Source organism: Dermacentor andersoni, chromosome 2 (assembly GCF_023375885.2).
Source record: "Dermacentor andersoni chromosome 2, qqDerAnde1_hic_scaffold, whole genome shotgun sequence".
Classification (NCBI taxonomy): domain Eukaryota; kingdom Metazoa; phylum Arthropoda; class Arachnida; order Ixodida; family Ixodidae; genus Dermacentor; species Dermacentor andersoni.
The window spans coordinates 55,324,290-55,339,837 of NC_092815.1; the positions used below are offsets into that span (position 1 = coordinate 55,324,290).

General features: G+C 46.5%; 1 protein-coding gene across 6 annotated transcripts in view; it reads left to right on the plus strand.

Annotated features, from left to right (window-relative positions):
* msn (serine/threonine-protein kinase msn) overlaps nucleotides 1–15,548 on the plus strand; it is a 115,042-nt gene that overhangs the window by 54,758 nt on the left and 44,736 nt on the right. For 5 of the 6 annotated variants that reach the window (XM_050189269.3, XM_050189270.3, XM_050189272.3 and 2 more), the window contains 2 exons: nucleotides 6,139–6,285; nucleotides 14,329–14,587. In XM_050189269.3, coding sequence (XP_050045226.1) covers nucleotides 6,139–6,285; nucleotides 14,329–14,587 — 406 coding nt within the window. The remainder of the gene's footprint in view (nucleotides 1–6,138; nucleotides 6,286–14,328; nucleotides 14,588–15,548) is intronic. The other variant, XM_050189271.3, reaches the window with a different exon arrangement.

Below are 15,548 nucleotides of genomic sequence, written 5' to 3' on the forward strand. Positions count from 1 at the left end.
TCGCACAGCGGCCACCTTTATTTCAGAGGGGCGGCGACGACGCCGACCAATCACGTGACCGAGGTAGACAACCTCGGCCTGTGCTAACTGGCACTTGGGAGCCTTGACTGTCAAGCCCGCATCGCGCAGGCGGGTTAGCACTGCCCACAAGTGGGCCATATGCTCAGGCCAGGATGCGGAGAATATCGCTACGTCGTCTAGATACGGTAAAGCGAATTCTTGCTGTCCCCGCAACACTTTATCCATGAGGCTTGAAAAGCAGTATGGCGCGTTCTTCAAACCAAAACTCAAAACTTTAGGACGGAATGTCCCCATTGGTGAAATGAACGCCGCATACCTACTAGCCTCTTCTGTAAGTGGAACCTGCCAATAACCCCTGACAAGATCTAGGGTGGAAATAAACTGCGCGCTACTCACTCTCTCAAGGCGCTCCTCGATGTTAGGGATCGGATAAATTTGATCCTTAGTGATGGAATTAAGCCTGCGGTAGTCGACGCAAGGACGAGGTTCCTTGCCCGGTACCTCAACTAATATCAAAGGGGAGGTATAATCACTCTCACCCGCCTCAATAACACCGAGCTGTAGCATTTTCTTTACCTCAGCGTCCATAATATCGCTCTGGCGGGGTGACACCCGGTACGCCTTGGATCGTACTGGCTCTGGGGAGGTAAGTTCTATGTCATGAGTAAGGACAGAAGTCCTACCAGGCCTCTCAGAGAACAGACCTTGAAACTCTTGTAAGAGCTGGTGTAGTTCGGTTTTCTGCTCAGGCGACAGCGATGCTTTACTGATTAAGTCACTAATGACTTGATCGGTGTCTTTCCTGTTCGTCACTGAGCCTAGTCCCGGAAGCTCGACCGGAAGCTCTTCGGGAGCGTTTACCATCATACACACTACTGCTTCCCGTTGCTTATAGGGTTTGAGCAGATTACAGTGGTAAACTTGCTGTGCTTTCCGTTTTCCTGGCAGACTGACCACGTAGTTAACGTCCGACAGTTTTTGAACAATCCGTGCTGGGCCCTCCCACTGCACGTCGAGTTTGTTCTTTAGCGATGTGCGCAATATCATGACCGCATCGCCCACCTCAAAACGACGGGCCCTGGCTGTCCGATCATAATAAACCTTGGCCCTCTGCTGGGCCTTTGCCATTGCTTCACCTGACAACTCCTGTGCCCTTCTTAAGCGTTCGAGGAGCCTAAGCACGTACTCCACCACGACTGGGTCGTCGCCCCTGCCTTCCCACGATTCTCGAAGCATGCGAAGCGGAGACCGCAGCGAGCGACCGTACACCAGCTCAGCTGGCGAAAACCCCGTAGCCGCATGCGGCGCGGTCCGTAATGCAAACATTACCCCAGGCAGACACAGCTCCCAGTCAGTTTGATGTTCAAAACACAATGCTCTCAACACGCGCTTCATGACGGAGTGGAGCTTCTCAACGGAATTCGACTGGGGGTGGTGCACTGAGCTGTGTAACAGCTTTACCCCGCACCTTTCGAGAAAGGCTGTCGTCAAAGCGCTAGTAAACACTGTGCCCTGATCTGATTGGATTTCCGCAGGAAAACCAACTCGCGCAAATATGGACAGTAGTGCATTGACTATCTCAACTGAGCTTAGTTCTTTAAGCGGCACTGCTTCAGGGAACTTTGTCGCTGGGCAGATCACAGTCAAAATGTGTCTGTACCCCGTGGCTGTTACCGGCAGAGGTCCCACTGTATCAATAACGAGCCGTCTGAAAGGCTCCGTAATGATAGGTACCAACTTCAACGGCGCCCTCGATTTGTCCCCTGGTTTGCCCACCCGCTGACAGGTGTCGCATGTCTTCACAAAGTGGTCTGCGTCCCGAAAACACCCTGGCCAATAGTACTCCTGCAAGAGACGGTCCTTAGTTTTCTTAACTCCTAGGTGTCCGGACCACGAACCCCCATGCGACAAGCGCAACAGATCCTGACGGTAGCACTGAGGCACGATCAGCTGATCGAACTCCACTCCTCTGCGGTCTAGATACTTCCGGTACAGGACCCCACCTCTTTCCACAAAGCGAGCATTTTTCTTGGCGATACCTTCCTTGACAATGCAGCGTATGTTTTCTAGGCTGCCATCCTTCTTTTGCTCGGCTATCAAAGCCGACCGGCTGACTTTTAGCAACCTGTTAAGTCCATCTGACGTAGGCGCGATGAGCAAATCTGCAGATAGCTCTTCTAACTTTCCCGTGTCGGGCATTTCCTCTCCAGTATCTGCTGCCTTTAACGCTACAGGCGCAATTTTATTCAGTTCGGGCGTGCTCTGAATATCAGCTTGCTGCACCTCTGACCCTTTCTCATTGTTTGACAACGTCGGTCCCGCAACTACCGCCTTTGCAGCGAGCTCCCGAACCTTCGATCTGGTTAAGGCCTGAACGCTAGCCTCACCAAACAAAAGCCCCTTCTCGCGCAGGAGGTGATCGGACCTGTTCGAAAATAGGTACGGGTACTGGGGGGGCAGCATAGATGACACTGCCGCCTCCGTCTCAAGCGCTCCGAAAGGTCCTTCAATCAGCACTTTTGCTACGGGCAGACACACGCTGTGAGCTTCCACGGCTTGCTTGATCCATGCGCACTCGCCCGTGAACATATCGGGTTCCACGTAGGAGGGGTGAACTACATCCATCGTAGCTGCTGAATCGCGAAGCACTCGGCACTCTTTCCCGTTCACGAGGAGGTCTCGCATGTAAGGCTCGAGAAGCTTCATGTTCTCGTCAGTGCTGCATAAGGACAAAAACACAACTTTTGTTTTTGTTTCTGGACACTGCGCCGAAAAGTGACCCGGCTTCTGGCACGTATAACAAACGTGCGCTTGCCTCGTCTCGAACCGCTTTCTGCGTTCGGCTTCGGTTGCCGCCGTCTCCTTACGTTCGGTCGGACTGCTTTCACTCGCATCCGCACTACGTGTGTCCCCCTTTGCTCTCATGGGTGTGAACTTCGGCCTCTCAAACTTGGAGCCAAATTCACCCTTTTGACCGTCCTTAGCTCCGCGAGCCCGACGCGTCACAAACTCCTCGGCTAGCTCAGCGGCTCGAGCCACCGTACTAACGTCTGGCCTATCCAAGACCCAGTACCGCACGTTCTCAGGTAACCGACTATAAAACTGTTCTAGCCCGAAACACTGCAGAACTTTCTCGTGGTCACCAAACGCTTTCTCTTCTTTGAGCCACTCCTGCATGTTTGACATAAGCCTGTAGGCAAACTCTGTATATGACTCACTTTTACCTTTCTCATTTTTCCGAAACTTCCGACGGAACGCCTCCGCTGACAGCCTGTACTTCTTTAGCAGACTCGATTTCACTTTCTCGAAATCCTCTGCCTCCTCTCTCTCCAAGCGAGCGACTACGTCGGCCGCCTCGCCGGGTAACAAAGTGAGCAAGCGCTGTGGCCACGTTTCCCGAGAGAACCCCTGCTTCTCGCACGTTCGCTCAAAGTTAACCAGGAACAAACCAATGTCCTCTCCAAGCTTAAACGGCCGCATCAGGTCAGTCATTTTGAACGATACTCGTTCTCCTGCACCGTGTGCCTGACTTCCATTACGAGCGCGTTCCATCTCTACCTCGAGACGCTTCATTTCCAAAGCGTGTTGACGGTCGCGCTCTTCTTTTTCTTTCTGTTCTGTACGTTCGCGCTCCTGTCTTTTTGCCGTCTCCCTCTCCTCAATGGTCTCAAGGCATTCCGACAGCTCGTCATCCTCAGCTTCTAACTCAAGAATAGCCCTTAGCAGTTCCGGTTTTCTGAGTTTGTCTGAGACATCCAGACCCAACTCTCTTGCAAGCTCCAGCAATTTCGGTTTGCGCAACGACTTCAAATCCATGGCTGCTCTGAATGCTGCTTTCTCTACTGCCTACTATTGTCTTGCCGCAAACTAACCCGGCAGCAACGACAACCACAATTACCAGCTCTGTTTCTGACACTAACAAAAGCCTGGCAAAACTCAGAAGAAGAAAGTCCCGCACTCACCAAACCTCGCAGCCAAGAATTCAGCGCAGTCGTTCCGCTGCAGGCAACCAGTCATCACACAGGGCTCGTTGCACTGCTCCCGGATGGTCGTTGTGCTGCTCAGCATACAGTCAACCGCATCTCTTCGCTGCTGGCCTCCGTTGTCGCGATCTCACCGCTGGCAACCAGCTGTTGGATTCGCACCGCTGGCACGAGTTGTTCCAAACTCAGCGCTGACGCCCGTTATTGCAAACGGGTCGCAAGCCCCAAGGGTAGCGTTGGCCTGGCGGCCTGGGGCACTGGAAGCATCCGAAGGTCCCGGCAAAGCATGAGTCGACTGGTAACAGAACAACTGGTTTATTCTAACATCGCAAAAGAGCGGGCGGTCAGGTCGACCGAAGTGAGAGACGGGAGAGCACGTAACTCGACAGAAGAAATCGGAGCCTCTCTCTTGGCGTCCGGGGGCAGCTGCTCTTATACTTTCGCAGTTGAGGGCAAGAAGGAAGACCTCGTGACGAGACCACGTGACGGCGGGTACGGACAGACTGAGATACATGTTGAGACGAGTGTAGTGACTCAACCGCCGGCCGGGCGCCGGACAGGCCTCCTCGCTTCACACTTGGGGAGCTCCTCTCCCCGGCTGCCGCGCTTTGACAAGCGTGGGCACACACACACACACGCACACACGAAGACACGTGGCACTGAAACACGCCTGGACGCGCTTGGCGGCGAGGCTTGCGGCAGCTCCGAACGGGCCAAAATGTCCGCCGCTTTGAAGGAAGCCCCGGCGTCCGTTGCATCTGCGCCGGCTATACCGCGCGTCGTAGGCGAAACGTAACACTAGTGAGACACATAGTGTCTCACTAGCTACCGTAATGTCATCTGCCATAAAAATTACAAGGGAAGAGGCGCGGGAAGCCTAGACCAAACCGGAGCAAGCAGAGCAGCGTGCACCTTCCTTTCCAATCCGGTTTAAAAGAAGCAGGAAGAAACACCCAATGCATGCTTGATCACGTTACCGTGTGCTCAGAGTGCTTGCTTGATCTTATCACACTCGAACTTTATTCGGAACCTAGGCTCTTTCCGGCACATGTCACGGGCTGATGGAGAAAAGATCAGACTTTTTCAGTGTGGTTTCGGTTTTGTGTGCTGTACCGCACAATTGATCTGGCACTATATACAGGGTGTCCCACATAGCTTTAGCCAAGAATCTAAAAATGAAAGGCGCATCGGAAGCAAATTGAACCGAACGCATGCTATTCACAATAGCCTATAGTAACTCGGACATTTTTGTGTTTTTCCCATAACTTGCTAATTAAGTTTAATTACCCAACTTTTTCATTATTGGCTAGGACCCCAAGTAGGATATGCAGATTTGCAGAGCACCTTCAAAAACCACCGATCGAGTTGTTTCCTTTACGGTACGTCTCGCGTAGTTCTTTTTTCCGGGTTGCAAAGAAAGCCCACAAAATATAAAAAAAGCCACGTGACGGAGCGCTTGCGCAGTGCTATCGTGCTGCTCTCAAGTGTGCGTTCGGATAACAAGGTCGGCTCCCGTCCGATGACTGCGAAAATGCATGCTGCTGGCCGGTTGCTGCCGAGGAGATAAAGAACGCCCTGCCACTTCCTCATGGCCATTCACGATTCAGCCGACCTTGGGACACCCTGTATAAAGGGGCTCTTTGTAGTTTGAACACAGTTTTATTCTAATAAGCTATTGGTCAGAAATTATTCTGTCGACTTAGTGAGATTCTACTCTATTTACGTCTACAGCACCATATCTCAAGAAATAAAATAATTTAAAGAAATGTTTTGGTTTAAGATCCAGCTCTCCCCATAATAATAAAGCTTGCCTTCTGCTTTGTTTTCTTAGAGCCCTGTGTTTACAGTGTGAAGATGAGTAGCAGGCTGTATTTAGTGCTTCATATATTTGCTCATATTTCATACAAGAATTCCACCAAGGTGGTTGGGGCTGTAGTCAACATAATAAGCGCATCCACATGAGAATTTTATACATGTGGTAATCATTGCTTGCATTTTCTTATGGTGACAATTAGTTTCTAGTGTATATCCGACTTAAGTTTCATTGCGTTTTCACCAAATAAAGTAATGAGTATGTTTGCAGCCTTGCAGTATTGTCAAACATGCTCAAGGGTTCTGCATTTGGGGTGTGTAGGGCAACCATGATGACCGACTGGGACGGTCGGACCTGTCCCAAAGTTCGTCGGGCAACCTGTCCAATGCTCGGTCAAGTGGCGAACTACCTGATTTGCTGCCACGTCACGCACAGCAACGCCAGCAGGATAAGTCAACGTCTGATGAGGTATAAAAAACTTTTTGTTGTTAATTAAAAATTCTATTATGACATTGTCATTAATGTGTCATATAGATCTTTATGATTTTATTTTTGTCAGTAGTGCCACATGTAGCAGTAAGTTTTTCCACAGTTTCTAAATTCATAGCACTCTTCTCCATTCAATCTATTAAAATGCAGGTGCCTTCTTGCATAATGAAAGTGCTTACTTGGGCAGTACTTTTTGTGACTGCTAATTCCCCCATTGACCTCTTATCTTTATGGCAATGTGAATTGTTTTTTTCTTGGTTAACTGTGGGAGGTTGTACAATCTGTACCAACTTTATTTTGTAACACTTGCAGTAAACAGGGGAGGTGTGCCTTCAAAGCATGTGGTGCGAAAGCTAAAACTGCTGTGGTGACCGGGATTTTAACCAGCATGCAGTGGGATCTTTTTTAGTTTTGGGTGGCTATAGAAAGAGGCACAACTGTCTACAGATTAGTTGTTAAGTGCTATTAGGTAAAGGTCATGACTGTAAGTGTTCACATTTCAACTTTCTGGGAACTTTTATTTGTGGGAGCTACGTTTTCCAGCTTCTAGCTACGTTTGGTTTTAGTCCTATTTAGGCTGAAGTGGGCCTTCCTCAGCAACATTGTTGAGAGCTGTGTTCTGGTGAACTTTGTTTAGTGCAGTATTGTCACTGTCCAGATGTCATATCAGCATGACATGTCAAGGCATGATGATTCAGACATATGCACATAAATAGATTAGGCTTTTATGTAAATTAGATGAAAGTGAAGTACAGGCATTGCATTGTAATTTGTGTCAGCAATGATATCCAAATATAGTTGTGCTATTCGTTTTGTCATACTCACTCAAGTGTGAGAAATCACCAGTTCCAGGCTAACAATGAAAAACTGCAAAGCGTGTTGGAGAGCATACCAGTGTCATCTGGTGTGTAACATTCTGTAAGGCATCTTGGGACAGGGACTTAACCTTTCATATGACCATTTCAGGAAGCACTTACCTTGTCACTATTGCATGTATTTTATCATTATTATATATTTCTTCCACACTTAGTGGTTGTCTATGTTCTCTGCATTCCGTGCAACTTTCCGTTCTTGTAAGCCAGCATTTGGGAATATGCTGTCATTTCCCAGGGCCTTTTTCTGCCTTGAAATTAGATTGTATTCCACTGTGCGTAGTTCTCTAGGGCTCTTGAAATTAAAAAAAAAAAAATTGCTTTCTATACATATTTCCTGTACATGTCAGGGCTAGGTTGGCTAGGGTATATATGCTTCATAGCACTCGGCCCCTTGTCGCAAATCCAGTAAACTGTCCAATTCACTGCCGCTTCCTTGTGCAGCAGTACAGTGTAAACATTTGTGGGGAGGAATATTGCTACATGAGCCAGAAAGCAGCTGTGACAAATCCTTGCAGGCTTCGCATACTGTCATTGAAGCAATTTAATATTGTGCTACACTGCAACACATCCAGGAAAACACTACACAAGGCATACAAACGAAGCAGGAACAAACTTTTTTTTTTTTTTTTTTAGAGAACTTGTGCAGTCGATATTTATTAATTCGACCCTGATGGTACCGACAAAGTTGATAAAATTATCTGGCAGGTCAGAATGATGGAAAAAAGAAAATGCCAGAACACACTGCTGGTTCATTTCGCGGTAGTATTTTCTCGATACTAACATGCCCCCGAATCAAATGTGTGCCCATTTATTATGGGTCGAAAATAGCAAACTAATGTAGAAGTTACATTAAAGTTCCTAAACAAAGCATAAATATTGTGAACAGCCAATTTATTAGCAAGAAGAATGATCAAGGGTCTAATATGTGTTGCACAATGGTAGCTGGTTTCCTAAAGTCAGCTTCGCTGCAGTAGGTTTGTGTTATGCGGTAAAGCATATGAACACTGCAAAGTTTGTTTTAGTTTTGTACCCAATTAAACCACACAGGCAATTTTCAGCCAAGTTTTCTCAAAGGAAAAAAAGATTAGCATTGGAATTCTGTTGATACCGTAATTGGACATTGTGGCCTATAATTTTTGCTTGAAAATTCTCCTTTGGCAGACTGAAAATAGGCATTTTCGACAGAAGATTTGTGTAGGTTCAATGCATTCGCTGTCCTCTGTGCTCCTCTGAGACAGACGCTGCCGTTAAAGGGGTCGATGTTGGTGTCACCATAGAAGTCGGGTGCGTGCGTGCTTACTGGTCGAGTTCAAATTTTTGATGAAGGATAATTTTAGGATCGAATTAAGAAGTTTAGGCCCATAGAAATGCATGGGCACCAGCCGAGTCCCTTCAGTTGGGATCGACTTACACAAAAATTCAAATTTACCGTGGTCAAAATAACAGACGTCCACTGTACATGTGAGAAATACGTTAATGGATTATGCCCCAAGCAAAAAAAGCTTTCATGAATCAATTGAGAAGGAAGCAGAACACCCAAGTCAATAAGGTGCATGCACATGCTTAGTGTATATGTCACCATTGCTTTCTGTTATTTTCTATTTGTTCTCTTCCTTTCTTGGTTTTTTATCATTGTTTAGAATGATGATTTCTTTCTTTCAGGAGGAACAGAGAGGGGGGGGGGATGAGGAGGTTTGTTTTGTGTGATCCATTCTTGTTTTCCTTACATGTTCACGCACCGCAAGAAACAGTTCATTCTTTGTTTTGTCCAGCCGTATCATCTTTCCACATCTCTTCGCATGTGTGTCACCACACAGTGCAATAACATGTTCTGCAGGTAGTAATGTCTTGAGACATGCTGCTGAAACATGCCAGTCCTTTCAAACAGAGGTTGAGGAACATTTGTATGCATCTCAAGTTTTGCACATATCCATTATAAATATGCAACCATGGCAGCACGTTCAAACTCGGTCATTCCTAACCAGCACTTATAAGTGGCATTGTCACTTGTTGTGTCTGTGAGTGTGTAGTTTAAGAGATGGAATTTTTGTAATTGTTGTCCATGAGCTGAGTGGCCCGCATGGTCAAATCGCTTGTCACACACCTCCAATGCTATAGTACCACTAGTCATGCTGTTGCTGCACAGTAATGCTTGTTTTGTTGTCAATGCATGTTTGAGATTCATAAGGGCAGACAACAGGCCGTATGATGCAGCAGTGCTTAAATATCAATGTGCATACACTTTGGCTTATCTTTTTGCTCATAAGCAAGCCTTTCAACTCGAATGTTGAGTGCTAATGTGCATACACGTTGGCTTATCTTTTTGTTCATATGCAAGCCTCTCGACTCACTCTTGGGCACTTTTCAGTAATGCTTGTCTACTATTCCTCAAAGAAACAGTTGCTTGTTGATGAAAATACCTCCATCGCAGTGCATTTGAGTAGATGGCGAGCATGCGTATGAATGAATTTTTGGCTTGAAGTTTTTTTTCGAAGTTTCGGGCACATTAATGCAGAGTGCATGTTTTTCGTGATTGCTACTGCAAATTAAAAATATGCAAGCACTATTACCAAAATTCGCAGGTGCTAGAGAGTTGCAGTATTGGGATAATCTGCTTTGAAGTTCAGCTTAAGACGTTGCTTGTTGCAGTACAGCGCCCGTGTTGGTTTATTCTGTTTCATCGTAGTTTCAAAGTGCGCTGCCATATTGCATATTCCATTATTCTACCAAAATTCAGATTTGCCTGCACCAAACTGCAATGTAGCCTGCTCCAAGCTTCTCCAAAATGCAGTTTGTCTGCTCCAAACTGCTCCAAAGCATAATTTTACTTGCTCTAAAAATTGCTCCAAAATCACTTTGGGCAGTCCTACCCCTGCACTCGTAATGGTCGCAAGCTTTTATCTGAGATTTGGGGTGAAAATTGGGGGTGCAGCGATTACACGGAGAAAATCATTTTTTTTTCCCCCTCTTCTCATAAATATTTTCAATGGTACTTGCCTTTATTGAATTAAGTACTCACTTGTACTGGCTGAGGCTATTCTTGGCTATTCCCTTAGTGCTGCGCCTGCCGGCTTGGCATAATGTTGACGCCCCACAGACAAGCGACAGTAGCGTCTCGGAGCCAGCCGCTAAATGTCGGTGGCTATGCTTTTGCCACCTGGAGGTGCCAAAAACTCGGCACAGCCTCCTTGCTTTGCCACCAACTTAAAAAAAGAAAAATAAAAGGCAGAATTCTCGCACCACACGAAAGATAACACTCCCAACCTTCTCAAAAATCAAGGGTGCAGTTTACACATTGGTAATTTTTAAATATATATATATATATGTTATTAAATTAATTAATTTTTAATTTAACTCCTACGGGGACGGTAGAGTATCCGTCTCCAGTGCAAGAGGACCGTGATTCAAATCCCGGTGCCGCGCTATTCTCCACCGGAAAATACAAAAAAAAAACGTGTGTTGAGAAAATTGCACAAACAGGCCTGGAGTGCGGCCTGATCCCGGTGACCAGAACCGGTAACGCACTCTCTCACCAGAGCAGGATTGGCCACCCTGGTGCAGTACTTGGCCACAACCTCCTATATGAATACAACAATCAAACCCCGGCCCTCAGTCCCCAGCAGCCGCGAAGCAACTGACCACGGCGGCGGTCAGATCTGTGACGCTGCAGAGGGTGCTAAGAATACCTGGCTCCGGACAGGCCGCCATTGGAATCTGAACCTGGCAACGTTTAACGTTAGAACGCTATCTAGTGAGGCGAGTCTAGCAGTGTTATTGGAGGAACTAGAGGGTAGTAAATGGGATATAATAGGGCTCAGTGAGGTTAGGAGGACAAAAGAAGCATATACAGTGCTAAAAAGCGGGCATGTACTGTGCTACCGGGGCTTAGCGGAGAGACGAGAACTAGGAGTCGGATTCCTGATTAATAAGGAAATAGCTGGTAACATACAGGAATTCTATAGCATTAACGAGAGGGTGGCATGTCTTGTTGTGAAACTTAATAAGAGGTACAAAATGAAGGTTGTTCAAGTCTACGCTCCTACATCTAGTCATGATGACCAGGAAGTCGAAAGCTTTTATGAAGACGTAGAATCGGCGATGGGTAAAGTCAAAACAAAATACACTATACTGATGGGCGACTTCAATGCCAGGGTAGGCAAGAAGCAGGCTGGAGACAAGTCAGTGGGGGAATATGGCATAGGCTCTAGGAATAGCAGAGGAGAATTATTAGTAGAGTTTGCAGAACAGAATAATATGCGTATAATGAATACCTTTTTCCGCAAGCGGGTTAGCCGAAAGTGGACGTGGAGGAGCCCGAATGGTGAGACTAGAAATGAAATCGACTTCATACTCTGCGCGAACCCTGGCATCATTCAAGATGTAGACGTGCTCGGCAAGGTACGCTGCAGTGACCACAGGATGGTAAGAACTCGAATTAGCCTAGACTTGAGGAGGGAACGAAAGAAACTGGTACACAAGAAGCCAATCAATGAGTTAGCGGTAAGAGGGAAACTAGAGGAATTCCGGATCAAACTACAGAACAGGTATTCGGCTTTAACTCAAGAAGAGGACCTTAGTGTGGAAGCAATGAACGACAATCTCATGGGCATCATTAAGGAGTGCGCAATAGAAGTCGGTGGTAACGCCGTTAGACAGGAAACCAGTAAGCTATCGCAGGAGACGAAAGATCTGATCAAGAAACGCCAATGTATGAAAGCCTCTAATCCTACAGCTAGAATAGAACTGGCAGAACTTTCTAAGTTAATCAACAAGCGTAAGACAGCGGACATCAGGAACTATAATATGGATAGAATTGAACAGGCTCTCAGGAACGGAGGAAGCCTAAAAACAGTGAAGAAGAAACTAGGAATAGGCAAGAATCAGATGTGTGCGTTAAGAGACAAAGCCGGCAATATCGTTACTAATATGGACGAGATAGTTCAAGTGGCTGAGGAGTTCTATAGAGATTTATACAGTACCAGTGGCACCCACGACGATAGTGGAAGAGAGAATAGCCTAGAGGAATTCGAAATCCCACAGGTAACGCCAGAAGAAGTAAAGAAAGCCTTAGGAGCTATGCAAAAGGGGAAGGCAGCTGGGGAGGATCAGGTAACAGCAGATTTGTTGAAGGATGGTGGTCAGATTGTTCTAGAGAAACTGGCCACCCTGTATACGCAATGCCTCATAACCTCGAGCGTACCGGAATCTTGGAAGAACGCTAACATAATCCTAATCCATAAGAAAGGGGACGCCAAAGACTTGAAAAATTATAGACCGATCAGCTTACTGTCCGTTGCCTACAAAGTATTTACTAAGGTAATCGCAAATAGAATCAGGAACACCTTAGACTTCTGTCAGCCAAAGGACCAGGCAGGATTCCGTAAAGGCTACTCAACAATAGACCATATTCACACTATCAATCAAGTGATAGAGAAATGTGCAGAATATAACCAACCCTTATATATAGCTTTCATTGATTACGAGAAAGCGTTTGATTCAGTCGAAACCTCAGCAGTCATGGAGGCATTACGGAATCAGGGTGTAGATGAGCCATATGTAAAAATACTGGAAGATATCTATAGCGGCTCCACAGCCACCGTAGTCCTCCACAAAGAAAGCAACAAAATCCCTATAAAGAAAGGCGTCAGACAGGGAGATACGATATCTCCACTGCTATTCACAGCATGTTTACAGGATGTATTCAGAGGCCTGGAGTGGGAAGAATTGGGGATAAAAGTCGATGGAGAATACCTTAGCAACTTGCGATTCGCTGATGATATTGCCTTGCTTAGTAACTCAGGAGACCAATTGCAATGCATGCTCACTGACCTGGAGAGGCAAAGCAGAAGGGTGGGTCTGAAAATTAATCTGCAGAAAACTAAAGTACTGTTTAACAGTCTCGGAAGAGAACAGCAGTTTACGATAGGTAGCGAAACACTGGAAGTGGTAAGGGAATACATCTACTTAGGGCAGGTAGTGACCACGGATCCGGATCATGAGACTGAAATAACCAGAAGAATAAGAATGGGTTGGGGTGCGTTTGGCAGGCATTCTCAAATCATGAACAGTAGGTTGCCACTATCCCTCAAAAGGAAAGTGTACAACAGCTGTGTGTTACCAGTACTCACATATGGGGCAGAAACCTGGAGGCTTACGAAAAGGGTTCTGCTGAAATTGAGAACGACGCAACGAGCTATGGAAAGAAGAATGATGGGTGTAACGTTAAGGGATAAGAAAAGAGCAGATTGGGTGAGGCAACAAACGCGGGTAAACGACATCTTAGTTGAAATCAAGAAAAAGAAATGGGCATGGGCCGGACATGTAATGAGGAGGGAAGATAACCGATGGTCACTAAGAGCTACGGACTGGATTCCAAGAGAAGGGAAGCGTAGCAGGGGGCGGCAGAGAGTTAGGTGGGCAGATGACATTAAGACGTTTGCAGGGACAACATGGCCACAATTAGTACATGACCGGGGTAGTTGGAGAAGTATGGGAGAGGCCTTTGCCCTGCAGTGGGCGTAACTAGGCTGATGATGATGATGATGATGATGATATATATGTTTTAATTTTTCAGGCGAAGTTCTCGGTGTGGGCTTTTACATGAGTGCAGTCATTACACAAGTATATACAGTAGAGGTTAGCCCTTTGATGTGAACCATAGCTTCAGTTCGTAGCTTACTTTTTCTCATCTTTGGTTGACAGCTTCATTGCTATATTGTATAGAGGCAACGGGAAAGGTTGTATCAAGTTCTGAGGTGTGATTAAGAATTTAAATTTTAAATAACTAAAGTAATACAGCCTCAGTCTAGGGGACGTATTATGCAGACATTTACATTCCTGTGCTGGTAGTGAGGAACAGTACATTCTGAGCTCTCTGTTGAATAGGCCCACTTCAGCAGGAGATGTCACATGCTTTGCACTCACATCTGAGGCGTTCATCATTGTTTTGCCTTTTTAATAACTGGTTGTGGCTGGACTGCTGTGTACAGGTTATGGTTTTCGCGCACTGTTGTGTGCATGGCATTCCTCTCCACTGGTGTCTGCCTGCATGTGTACCTAAGGCCTGGCCACCCTGTGTGTGCGTCTCGTCTTCTTTTTTTCCTTCCCCCTCCCCCTTTTTTTTCTTTTTCCCCACCCACCCCTGTAGTACCGACAGGCTCTTAACCCACCGGCTCCACCTCAGTTGCAGTTGCAACAGAAGCAGCGCTCGTTCCTGGCGTTTGGCTTTAGCGCGGGTGGGGGCAGCACAGCGGGGGGTGGGGCACCCCCAGCCCCATCTCCCCGGCGGGAGTCCCATGTCAACGTCAACGTCACACCCACCTCGCATGAGGCAGTGAGCACCACCCCAGAGATCCGCAAGTACAAGAAGCGCTTCTACTCGGAGATCCTCTGTGCAGCTCTCTGGGGTACGTTGCTCCTTTATCTCGTTTGTCTCCTGTTGAGGTAACGCATGGCACAAGAAAGCGCCAGATAGGGATGGGACGAGAAAATACGAAGGCAAGCTCTGACCTCAACTTGTGCTTAACTTGAAAAGAAATTTGTGCAATTGCACTTCCGCTGTGCACCCAACAAAACAAATATCTTGTAAGTTAACATACATTCTTTAACTTTTCCGTCCTATATATGTACACATGGCTCATTGCTTTCATAGGATAGTTAGAGACAAGGACAGTGCTCGTTATTGTCAGTCATTTCATATCCTTTTACATTTTGACAGTATGACCTTTTTAAATGCCATGTAGCAGTGATTCCTGGAATATTGAATATGCAAGCCCATAGGCCACATTGTGTTATTGTGTTGCATTACATGATATTTTTACCTCCTCTGTTTTAATAGCCTGAGCCTAAGGCAGTTCTCATCTTCTGTGTGTACCAGTGTAGAACCTACCAAGAGCTATTTACAGCAATGATTGAATTTATCACATCTGTGTTGCAATTTACAGAGCCATATTTAAGGGGTTCCTGAGCAACTTTTCATCGAAGTTGAGAAATGCATTTGGCGTTAAAACAGACAAGTTCAGGAATACTTTGCCGCAAAAAGTTTGTCATTGCAATCAACAGAAGCAGACTTATTGGCAATGAAAGGTCGCCTTTGATCCCCTTCGCGGTGCTCTCGGTCCTTCTTCAATGCCTTGCACTACCAAGGCTATAGCAGAGCAGAGTGGTGCCTAGAACGCTCCGCCTACTGAACACCACCATGGCGCATGGTTGAAATTTGATTTCTGATGTTCACATAGATGCCATTTCTTCTGATTTCGGCACCTACAACGTGCCAAACTCGGAAGCTATTCCTCGTCTTATTGTTCAGTTCACGGTGTCTCATCTTTGTGCTGTGCTACAGTGTCCTAGATAGCTACGCGTGGCTAT